The sequence below is a fragment of the Austrofundulus limnaeus genome, unplaced genomic scaffold, assembly GCF_001266775.1.
Source record: "Austrofundulus limnaeus strain Quisiro unplaced genomic scaffold, Austrofundulus_limnaeus-1.0 Scaffold526, whole genome shotgun sequence".
Lineage (NCBI taxonomy): Eukaryota > Metazoa > Chordata > Actinopteri > Cyprinodontiformes > Rivulidae > Austrofundulus > Austrofundulus limnaeus.
Window position 1 is genome coordinate 51,993 of NW_013952928.1, and position 11,485 is coordinate 63,477.

General features: G+C 37.5%; 1 protein-coding gene across 1 annotated transcript in view; it reads right to left on the bottom strand.

Moving 5' to 3' along the window:
- Nucleotides 1–2,023: 2,023 nt before the first annotated feature.
- The window catches only part of nmi (N-myc (and STAT) interactor), a 20,114-nt gene continuing 10,652 nt past the window's right edge, over nucleotides 2,024–11,485 (bottom strand). The window contains exons 7-10 of the mRNA XM_014026123.1: nucleotides 10,051–10,157; nucleotides 9,641–9,827; nucleotides 4,180–4,283; nucleotides 2,024–3,110 (exon numbers count right to left, since the gene is read on the bottom strand). Coding sequence (XP_013881577.1) covers nucleotides 2,916–3,110; nucleotides 4,180–4,283; nucleotides 9,641–9,827; nucleotides 10,051–10,157 — 593 coding nt within the window. The 3' untranslated portion in view covers nucleotides 2,024–2,915. The remainder of the gene's footprint in view (nucleotides 3,111–4,179; nucleotides 4,284–9,640; nucleotides 9,828–10,050; nucleotides 10,158–11,485) is intronic.

Genomic DNA, 11,485 nt, shown 5'->3' on the forward strand with positions numbered 1-11,485 from the left:
GATTTTTCTTGAGTTCTTTAATATCTTGAACCATCAATCCTTTATAAACATCTCAACACGTTTATCAACATGTTCAAGAAAAAAAATCACTCTGCCTCATAAAGCAGCCTGGCTTTTGGACCACAACATTCTCCGACATGTTCTCACAAAATCAAAACATTTCCACTGATGACTGGTACCGGTATCTCCACAGTCATAACAAAACATGAGTAATTCTGATGTTGCATTCATTCGACCTGCACGTTTTAAGAACGAGTGTACAAATAGCGATGAAAACACTGGGGAACAAGCAAAATACCAAATATTGTGCTGCTACGTGTGTGTTTGTAGCAGTATTAAATATCTCATGAACTGGATGAAATTTAAAGCAACTCTCAAAAAGTAAGTGGATAACTTATGGAGTCAACCAAATTTAAAGTAGACATGATTTTAAATCTTTTTTTTTTCCCATTTAAATAATTCAGCTATGGTCTATATAAAGTGGAACAGCAATTCTTTGGTCTAAATTCCTCATTTTAACTTTACAAGCCCCCCTTTCACCTCTTTTCTAATGTTTTTTTTTAAAGCAGCTCATTTTGACGCTGTCTCTTTAAGAGGTGCTGCACAACCCAGCGCCCTCCAGCTTTCAGACTGGTCCTTTCTAGTTTGATAGAGAGGTTTACCACTATCTTGCAGCACAGAAACATATTTACAAATTAATTAAAAGACTAAATGTAACTTTTCTGCGCTGTCAGAGACTCCAAGTACACAATAAAATGAATTTAACGGCTAAAAAAGTGGATTTTGTTTGATATGTACAGTTTAAGACAGCTAGGAGGAAAAATCAACAAACAGTTGATAACTGTCAGTTTCACAGATATTGAGCTAAAATTTAATACTGTAACTGTCATCTTCAAAACATACTGAGCACAAAACATTGTGTAACATCTTTGTTTAAAAGGATAGCCCAATCAGCATTGARGTGATGTTATATTAGTTTACAGTAGTTAGTACCTTAATTAACCTTGACATCAGTCAGAGAGCAGTTAGTTCGTCGCAGTTTTCTCATTTGAACAATGTCCATGTAATTTCACAAATTCAATTCAATTCAAAAATACTTTATTGATCCCAGAGGGAAGTTAGGTGTTGTTGTAACTCATTTAACTAAAAACTTATTGTAGATGCTGATGGCTGTGGGCAGGAAAGATCTTCTGTAGCGGTCTGTATTACAGCGAAGTTGAAGAAGCCTCCGACTGAAGACACTTTGTCTTTCTATGACAGTCTGATGAAGAGGATGGTCAGGGTTGTCCACAATGTTCTTGATTTTATGTAAAATCCTTCTTTGCACCATCATCTCCAGAGGTTCCACAGTCGTCCCCAGAACAGAACCAGCCTTCTTTATCAGGTTGTTTAGCCTTTTTAGGTCCCTGGCTCTGATGCTGCTGCCCCAACAGATGATGGCAGAAGAGATGACGCTCTCAACAACAGACTTGTAGAAGATCTGCAGCATCTTGCTGCAGACATTGAAGGATCTCAGCTTCCTTAAGAAGTATAGTCTACAAATGTATGTTGTACGAAATTTAGAGACTGTTTATTCTGATGATGTTGTGGCTGCAGTATGTATCAGTCTGCTTGAGGAGTGTGTCGAGTGTCAAAAGTTTACTCAGCTCCTGACTGACACATTCAGCAGCATCAACATAAACAATCTAACATATAAGTTATGTGTCTTTTAACAAGTATTAGTTATTTAGATATTTTTTGATGCCTCCTGAATYTAAGGATGGCATTGGTCATTCTTCTTTTAAAAATAATTAATAATTTTGTCAAAATAGTTAAACTATATTTGTTAAAGTACAGGTTGTGTATTTTTTATTGGACGTGTGAAGATTATTTAAATCCATGACAATTTCTGCAGAGACRGTCACGTCTTCACACAGCAATACTAGAGATCACCATGTATTTCAGCTGTTCTGTCATTTAATAAGATATAACAAGCATGACTTATATTATCACTACATTCAAACCTTGTTTGAAAACACTCGTGTGGACTTTAACTGTCATTTAATATCATCAGCACAAGATTCAAAACACCAAAATTCCACGTGACAGAGGAGAATCAGAAGGGTAATGGAAGCACAGCGCTACACTACAGAAACATGAAAACTGAGAGACTATGTGGACTGGGGTCGATGAGGACATTTGAGACAGAAGTGCTTAATGTTAACAGGAAACAGGTGTAAGTGGGGGTGGCACGACTGATCAGCAGAAACTGGGAAAAGGTACAGATAGTGATGAAAACACTGGGGAACAAGTAAAATACCAAATAACACAAAGAAAACCAAACATCCTGACAAAAACGTGTCTTTAGAATGAGAATTTTTACAACGCAGAGTACTAAATGATGCATCTAATGAGGAACCATGGAAACTATTATATATTCAATTAAAAACAAAACAAGAAAAAAAACTCCACTGACTCATTCAGCAAGAAAATCATCTAAGTAAAACAATCCCTGAGAAAAAGACTAAAACAATTACAAATACAAAAGAAACCCAGTCAGAAATTTTGCCCAAAAATTTCTTTACTAGGATTTTTACATACTGTATATAACTGTATCTGCTGTAAGTGAATAAATGTGGGCAAACACAGCCCTGAATAGTGTTCTACAATAAAGTCTGACAACATGTTTTTCCATACCTTTTTCTTGTCTTTTTTATCCAGACATGTAAAATGCAAGCATATAATTCTAGGTTTTTCTGAACTATAGGAAACCTGAATGCCAGAATGAGAAAAAACCCTTTAATTTATGAAATACAAACATATTTTGTAAGTTAATCAACCTTGAAATGAAAATAATAAAACTTTTTAATAATCTGATAGGTGAAGATCTTCTTGCTTGTATTCACAATAACTACAGGAGGTGCTGTTGGTGGACTTCAGTCCATGAGGTCCTCACAGAAAAATGCCTGCAGAGCCTTTCCTTTGGAGATATACTTGATGTTCTCAATCTCACCACCACTATTGCTGGGCTTCTGAAAGTGGATTTCAAGGTGGTCCTGCAGGTCCTCTTCCTCCTCTGCATCCTCGACTCCATCCAGAAGGATGGTACGCTTCGCAGTGCCACAAAAGGTCTGAAATGGATTACAGTATATCCTTAAGGATCACCCTTTTCCTCGTCACACACCCTAACCTCTTGGTCTGCCCCTCTTACCATTGGTTCAAGAAAATATCACTCTGCCTCATAAAGCAGCCTGGGTTTTGGAACACAACATTCTCTGACATGTTCTCACAAGGTCAAAACATTTCCAATGATGACTGGTACCGGTAGCTGCATATGCATTATCTCTACAGTCATAACAAAACAAGAATCATTCTGATATTGCATTGCTTGCTGCATTCATTCGACCTGCACGTTTTAAGAACGAGGCCTTGTTGGTCATTTTGACCCAAGGGTTAAAAGAAGAAAAAATTTATTATTTTCTTTCTAACTGCTCTTTCAACAACTACTGTAATACAGTTTGTATTTGTGTTTCATCCACCTTAAATTAGCAACATCTATATTTAAGTGTTTGTAAATTGTTTTACTGCATTAAAATCATATTTTGACATATTAAAATCCTTTATTAAGAGGGTTTTAGGATAATAAAATTGTGGAACGTGTCCAGTTCTTTCAACAGAAACAAAGATTGTATATAATTTGTTTTACGCACTACTGATGATACACTTTTGAATCTTACAACTGTATTGCGGAAGATTTTTATTGTTTTATTGCATTTGTTTTTTCTTTTTCCTGTCATACAGCTTTCTTCCTGTTCATTTTCCATCCTGTTTATGTTATTTTGATTAACTGAAATAAATATGATTTGAAAATAGTCTGAACCCAGATTTTTCAGCTGTAAAATAAGCTCCCTGTTGGTATAACAAAGTATTTTATATTAATTTGAGATGTGGTCAAATAAAATAAAATGTAAAATTTAAATATTATCCATGACAGAACTGTCTAGTGCCCTGTTAAAAAGTACACAATCTTTATGTAGCCTTTTGTGTCTCCCTACAATAAACAGAAATATGAAAGTGATATTCTTAATTTGCTCACTTTTAACTGTGGGTTCAACGTTTAATGCTAAATGATCTATTTATGGTGTTTTCTTATTGATGTGCAAATTTAATTTATTTTAATTACATGGTTTTTTTTCTTACCTGAAACTTCTGCAGGTCATATTTGTATACTGGTCCAACCTTGAGGTTTACATCAGACTTTAGATGTGCATGGTACTCTCCTCTCATAGCCAGGCTCATAGTAACTACACACAGAAAACACAAACACATTGACTACAGGAAAGCCTATGACTCAAAGCCACACGCATGGATACTGGATCTTTTTGTGTGAACGTTCACATTACATTTTAAATGTGACCTGCATCAGACCCCTGTGTGAACGCTACACAGCACTGATGTGACACGCATGCGCAGTAAAAGACGTGACGTCTCATCAGCTGGCTTGTTCGTTTACAGAGCTAGCATGGATGCTACATTTTGCRCATCGAATCGGAAGTTGTTGTTTAACCAGAGCCGATTAAACAATTATCTGACCTGCTTGTTTAGTTCAGTGTTTATATCTGAACCTGCCTCTGACCGGGATGCTCCAGTGAAGCTTTTTTTTTTAACGAAACTACGAGCTGGAAAAAAGTATCGACCAAGTATCGAACTTTAGGATCGATACTCTCCGCGACCCAGGCTGGACATCGTTATTATCATACTATCTACGTGGAAAATGAAAAGTAAAAAGATGAAGCAACTGAACTTGTGTTATGGAGCTGTAAACACATGGAGCTACAGATTTAAACAGCGAGACTTGAGGTTAGTGTGTTATCGATCCTTCACCCCCTCCTCCTGATGAAAAAGTCAGATGAATGTGACATGAGCGTTCACACTGCAATCACTTTGAAAACATCAGATATATATCCGATTTAAAACCACATACTGAAACGGCCTGGGTCGGATTTGAAAAAATCGGATTTGTCTCGTTCAGACTGTCATAAAAAAATCAGATATGAGTCAGATGGGTCAAAAAAATCGGATTTGGGTCGGATATGCCTGCAGTGTGAACGTAGCCTTTGTTGAAAACTCAATGGGAATGTGGAAAATTACTCTAGAGGCCAATTCAAAGCAAATTGCACAAATCAGCATCAAATGCAGCATGGTGATACTCTATCTTGTTCTGCGTGAGCCTGAACCCCCTGAGCCAGTTCATTGGAAAGATGGATATTAATACTGGTTCAAATGCCTTGGAATCTCAAAGACAAATGGCAACCATGATGAGACTGCAAGGGAATCAGCCATAACTAGGAACCTACAGAGAGTAAGGGAGGTTAAGGAGACAGCATTATTGCATGAGCAAAATTATGGGAATAATCCTGTGTCAACAGAAACTGTTTGATTTGTTTAGACTGAATCTGCATTTGCATTCTGTAAAATTAAATGCATTGGTTTGAAAATGAATTTCACTAAATTGAAACTGAATTTTGGGTGGCTCAGTTGGTAGAACTGATGCCTCTCAGCAAGAAGGTTGCCGGACCTTTCCTCTGGAGAACAGACGGAAACGTTCATCCGCGCTCTTTATGAACTGTCTGAACATTGTGACTTCGGCGGAAATCGCGAAGAACACATTAGAGACCGGATCGTTGTCTGCATTTTGGATAAAGGTAAGATCTCTCCCAGAAGCTACAACTCATCCCGAACCTCACACTGGAGATGACTGTTCAGGAGGTGCGGCAGTTGGAGGAGGTTAAAAGACAAGTAAACCAGTAAGAACAGTCTGGTGGTGCGATCCAGGAGGTGGCACAGCATCATGACAATGACGTACGCTCAAGATGGCGGAGACCACAGACAATTAAAGGACAAAGAAATAATAAATAATAAATACTTTCTAAAGGGTAAAATTTATCCCTGCAATAAAATAACTTTGTACTCTTTTTGCCACTGTTACGGTAGATTGCATGAACTCTGTCACACTGTTGTAAAGGACTGATGTCAAACATAAATCTGTCAATCTTAGGGGTGTAAGAAAATATCGATACACTGAATTATCGCGATATTTCAWTTCCTGATACTGTATCAATATTCTAAAGCCCTGTATCAATTTTTAATTAAGGTTTAAAATGTCAACTTTCTTGCCAACCGTTCATTTTTATGTTGTAGTTCAGCCTCTGACCACTAGTTGGCAGCAGTGAGCCAGCCATTTGGCTCCTCTACCTCTTGAGCGTCAGAGAGTAAGGGTAGCATTAGCATTGTAAGTAAACATTAGCCTTTCTTTTTTTTCAGTAACAGGTTTTTATTTAATAGAATTTTTGGACAAAAAAATTGCAATATATTACAATATATTGCCTTGCTTACAGTATCGCAATATATCGGGATATATCGTTTCGTGACCCCTCTGTTATGATATGTATCGTATCACCAAATTCTTGCCAATACACAGCCCTAGTCAATCTGTGTTTGACTCTGTGGCTTTCTCAAGAACAAGCATGTGTGGCACAAAAATCAGTGTTTTGGATTTGAAACTGAATTGTAGAACTGAAAATGAAAGTATTCTAACTGAATTTTTAATAGAATGATCAAAATACAGTTTCAAAGCAAATTAATTCAGATTTAAAACTTTAAATTCAGATTCAATTTAATGAAATTCATTTTCAAACAAATGCATTTACAGTAGTTTCACAGTATGCAAATACAGATTCAATCTGAGCATCTCAAATTCAGTTTCTGTTGGCAATTTTCTTCTCATACAAATCCTTCAAATATGTCACTGCTGTAAGAGCCCGGAACATTGTACAGTAACATCCGGAGGTCCTGTGGTGGAGAATTACAGCGCTAAGATACTGTGAGACTTCTATAACCAGACTGACCAACAGGTGATGGCTAATTAACCAGGCACTGTAATGGTCGACAAATTTACAGAAGAAGTCAGTTTTGATAGATGTACCAATCCAAAATAACTGTAACATAAGGAAGAAGCATGAGAATCTCAAGAAATACCCAGGGCTGAAAGGGGAAATAGAGGCGTTGTAGGGAGTCAAGGCCTCAGTAGTCCCAGTGACCATTGGATCACTTGGTGCTGTGACCTCCAAACTGAAGAGTGACTCCAACAATTTTTAGTAACAAGCTCATAAATCTCTGTACATAAAAGCACAGTCATAGAAACAGCCAAGATAATAAGAGAACTCTCAAGCTCCCAGGCCTCTGGTAAGAGGACATGAGCTTAAGGTGAATTGGAACCACCACAGGTTTTAATGCTTACTTATTTATATGCAATAGAAATTGTCCTTCATAATGGGCCTCATGCAAGAACATTCATATCCTAAATTTCTCTTACTTTTGTTCATACGAAGGGTTCATATGAACATGCCATGTCAGATTCAACATAGTCTTCTATCTTCAGGAAAAGTGTGTAAATGAGCTGCGTAAACTGATGAATGCGTATCAGGTGCTCGTGCACGGGGAGAGGTGATAGCATAATCTACCAGCCCAAAAACACCATATAAGGCTACATTTCCTGACCTACATACCAGGAAGTGTCCATTCATAAATGACATCGCAAAGTAAAAAAGAAGAACTTTACGAGTTCTGAAACTGAAGTTCTGCTCCAGAAAAAACTCTGTCATTTTTAGCAGCGTCAGACCTGCTAAAACCAAGGAATAAAATGATGACTGTTAATGTCGTGTCTCCTGTGGGTCGTATACAGTCACAGAAATAAAAATCTATATCATATTCATCTCTCTCTAGTCCTGCTCCGGTTTTTCTTTTGTCAAATATTTTTTATTTAAGTGTAAACACCTGTGTTACATAGTTTTCATTTATTTGGATGAAGAGCAGTTGCGCACTGTTACCACCACCAGCACCACCCACCCCCACCACCACGGCCACCCCGTCTCCCCCCTCCCAACCGTTGCAAGTGTCAGATGCGGTTCTGAAAAAAAGCATTTTAAAATGTCTCCAAACTTCAATTAATGCATAATGTAGGTTGGATTTTAGTTTGAAATCTTCATATTAATATTGTAGTGTTATACAACAACATTAATAGCCAATTTAATTTAAAGGGGACCTATTATGCAAAATTCACTTTTTAAAGTTTTTTTTACTCAACTTTGGGTATGTACATCTTTAAAAAACAGTCATAGGACCAAAAAAAATGCACCCAGGGGCATATTTACTGTAAGTACCGGTATTTTTAATGTATATTAACGACAAGTTTTATACATCCGTCATTTTGTGAAGTCACAAGCCGTACGAAAACCCACCGGAACTTGCGTTCAGCAACCCCTGGGTGAAGCTCCTCCTCTTCAGTATAAAACGCCATCATGGTTGTTTTCACAACAAGCCTCCAATAGGGCAATGGGTAGTGTGTTGGACCAGAGAGCAGGAGACCAGGGTTTGAGACCGGCAYGGACACACTTTAATTATTTTTATTTTCGTTTGTTATGAACACGTTTTCTCATGTACCTCTATTGTTTAGCTTATTAAAGCCTTGTTAAAGCCTATTTGTTCGAGTTTCTGAGGTATTTTGACTGCTGCTGCTCCCTGCTGTGGTAACAGCATGCAGAGTGAGCGCAGAGCAGAGGAGGGAGAGAAAAAAAAAGAAGCTGCGACCGACTCTGCCTCTGGGTCTCATGTGGTTGAACAACGGAGCTTCTGCTATTATTAGCCATGCTAACGTAAACGCTGGCTTTGGAGGGCGGAGTTAATGTCAGCAGATTTTTGGAGGGCGTTACCAACAGAGCTCATTAACATAAACAGCTCTTCTGAACGGAAGTCAGAGCAGGCAGAACTAGAAAATGGGAAATTTTAAATAATTCTGAGAATTATGTGCATTAAATTGAATGAACACGGTCTGATAGCCCACAGACATACCATAAAAATTTCTAGGACCCATAATTGGTCTCCTTTAATTTAACCAATTTATGTCGTTAGTTACATTTAAAATCTAATTCCAGTTCAAACAGAATAACCTATTGTCAACATAATTATGAGTGTGATTTATTTTCAACTCAGAATATCTTCAATCTAATGAAATATAAAGTTATTAGTGAGAAAAATCCGTCTGATAACAGCAGACTGACTGCTTGTAAAATATACGACAGGTCTGGACCACTCGTGAATTTTGTTCGTGTCTAAAAAAATCTTAGAATACGAGAAAATTGGTGAATGCCACAAATTCTCCTAAATCACTCGTACACACAACTTAAGAACAAATCTGTTCATATGAATGGTTCTTGCATGAGGGCCATTGTTCCTATAAATATATATTAAAATAATTAGAAATCCATATCTAGATCAATCTTAGTTTGGCTAACAGGGAAATTCGAGGAAATATTTTATTTCCTTCAGTGTACCATCAGTTCGCACAGAACGTGGAAAAATAGCCTTCTCCTATTCTGTGCCATCTTCATGGAATTCGCTGCAGCAAGACCTGAAACTGTCCAGTTTGATCCCACTGGGTCATTTTAAACACACCTTTAAAGTCTCTCTTGTAAATGAGACTACATGTCTCAATGAGATTACCTGCCTAAATAAAAAAAATAAAAAAAATCAGGAACTGAATACACAAAGACTGGGACAAAGTTGCACCACATCCATTTCTCAGAGATCTGGTTAAATATACCTTCAGGATGCAGAAATGTAATGCGTCCTGTTCCTGTATTCTCATCATAATCCACCTTCTCCACCTCTCCTCCTCCCCTGCTGGGTCGAGAAAAACTCATCTCCAATCGGTCTTTCATTCTCTCCACTGGCATGGCGGGAGGAATATCCAATACTTCCAGCTCCTTTCTGGAGACATCAAGGTGAATCTGCAATGATAACAAAATTAGAGTATTAAAAAAATAGGTTTTCTTATAGGCAGAACAAGAAATACTTCAATAAATCATTTAGTTTGTAACAAAACAAAAGCACAAACAAAAGTGTAGCAATCAGGTCAGTAAATGATCTATTTAATTTTTGTAATCAAGTCAATTGTTAAGTTAATATTGATTGCATCTACAAAAGAAAAGTGTCAATAATTTATGACTGTACCTGAAACTTTATAGGAGTTTCTATGGTAATCTTTTCAGGTTTCACATTCAAAGTGGTGTTCTCACACGACACGAGGCAGCGGGTCATCATCAGGACCTTAGAGGCCACTGGAGGACAAACATGACAGACATATTGGAGCATTTCATTTACTTTTTCAGTTAGAAGAAAGTAAKGCTGAAGATGTGTATTATAGTAATAATTACGGTGGAGTTTGATGTGTACATATGCAAACTTGATCAACAACAAGTACATAGAATGAAATCTTTATTTGATCTCCTGTTGATTCAGATTTTCRTGACGTGAAATGCAATTGTAATCACATGTACTGTACATGTGTGTAAAGACATGTATGTCTGTGTATTTTTATGTATGCGTGCATATATATGATGTAACATGGTGCTTTTCACCACACTGCTGTTTTTTTTATATCTTTTATTTTTTTGTACCTGCTCTGATTTCTGTGCTGTCCACTTCCTGCCATGACAACCTAGTCACTGTTGGACTAATAAAGGATTATCTTACACTGTTCTGCAAGTTTTCTCACTTGTAAAAAATGTAAACGTCTCTTTTTTATGGTTCAAATCAGCCAGAACTCCAGCTCCCACAAATTGATAATCAATCGATTATTACCAATGTAACAAGCAGTTTACAGCCAACCAATCAATCGCTGCACACCTGTCCACAGAATCAGTTTCTTCTAATTCAGCCCCACCTTCATGAACAGACCAAAGATATGTCAAAGGATTTCTGGGACCCTATAGTAGATTTACACAAGGCTGAAAAAGATTACAAGACCACCAACAGGAGGCTTGGTGACAGGATGACAACTGTTGGTGCCATTATTCAGAAATGAAAGAAATATATGTATAATGTATGTCCAGATACCCCTTTTTCAGATAAACTGGGGGTCGGGGGAGTCGGGGCACTCCCCCGACCCCCAATTTTGGTTGGTGGGCCTGATGGATACAGCCTCTTTGGAGCTAAACAACAAAAGAAATCTGAAGCTTCTATGTTTAACAGTTTCTGAGTTATAAGCATTTTTGCATGTCCAGACAAYCCCTCTTTGAAAGGAGGCCCCTCCTCAAATATGGGGTCTATCGTAAAACTGTTGCTGGTGCGGTGTAGGTCAGACTCATCTACAGTCCTGCCAGATTTCATGTCCATTGGTGCAGCCTCTGACATGGCTCTCTATAGTATTTTAGTTATTCCTGGCTGTGCAGCCTCAGTATCACTATCACGATCAAACAGATACCACTCAACCAAACATTTCGCCTACCAATACAGAAACAAAAACTTAAAAAAGGGAAAATCAATATCGGGCATTAATATCGGCCCCGTGTTACATATTGGGCCGATACCAATGTCAATGCCGATATACAGCGGGTAAAATAAGTATTGAACATGTCAACATTTTTCTCAGTAAATATATTACTAG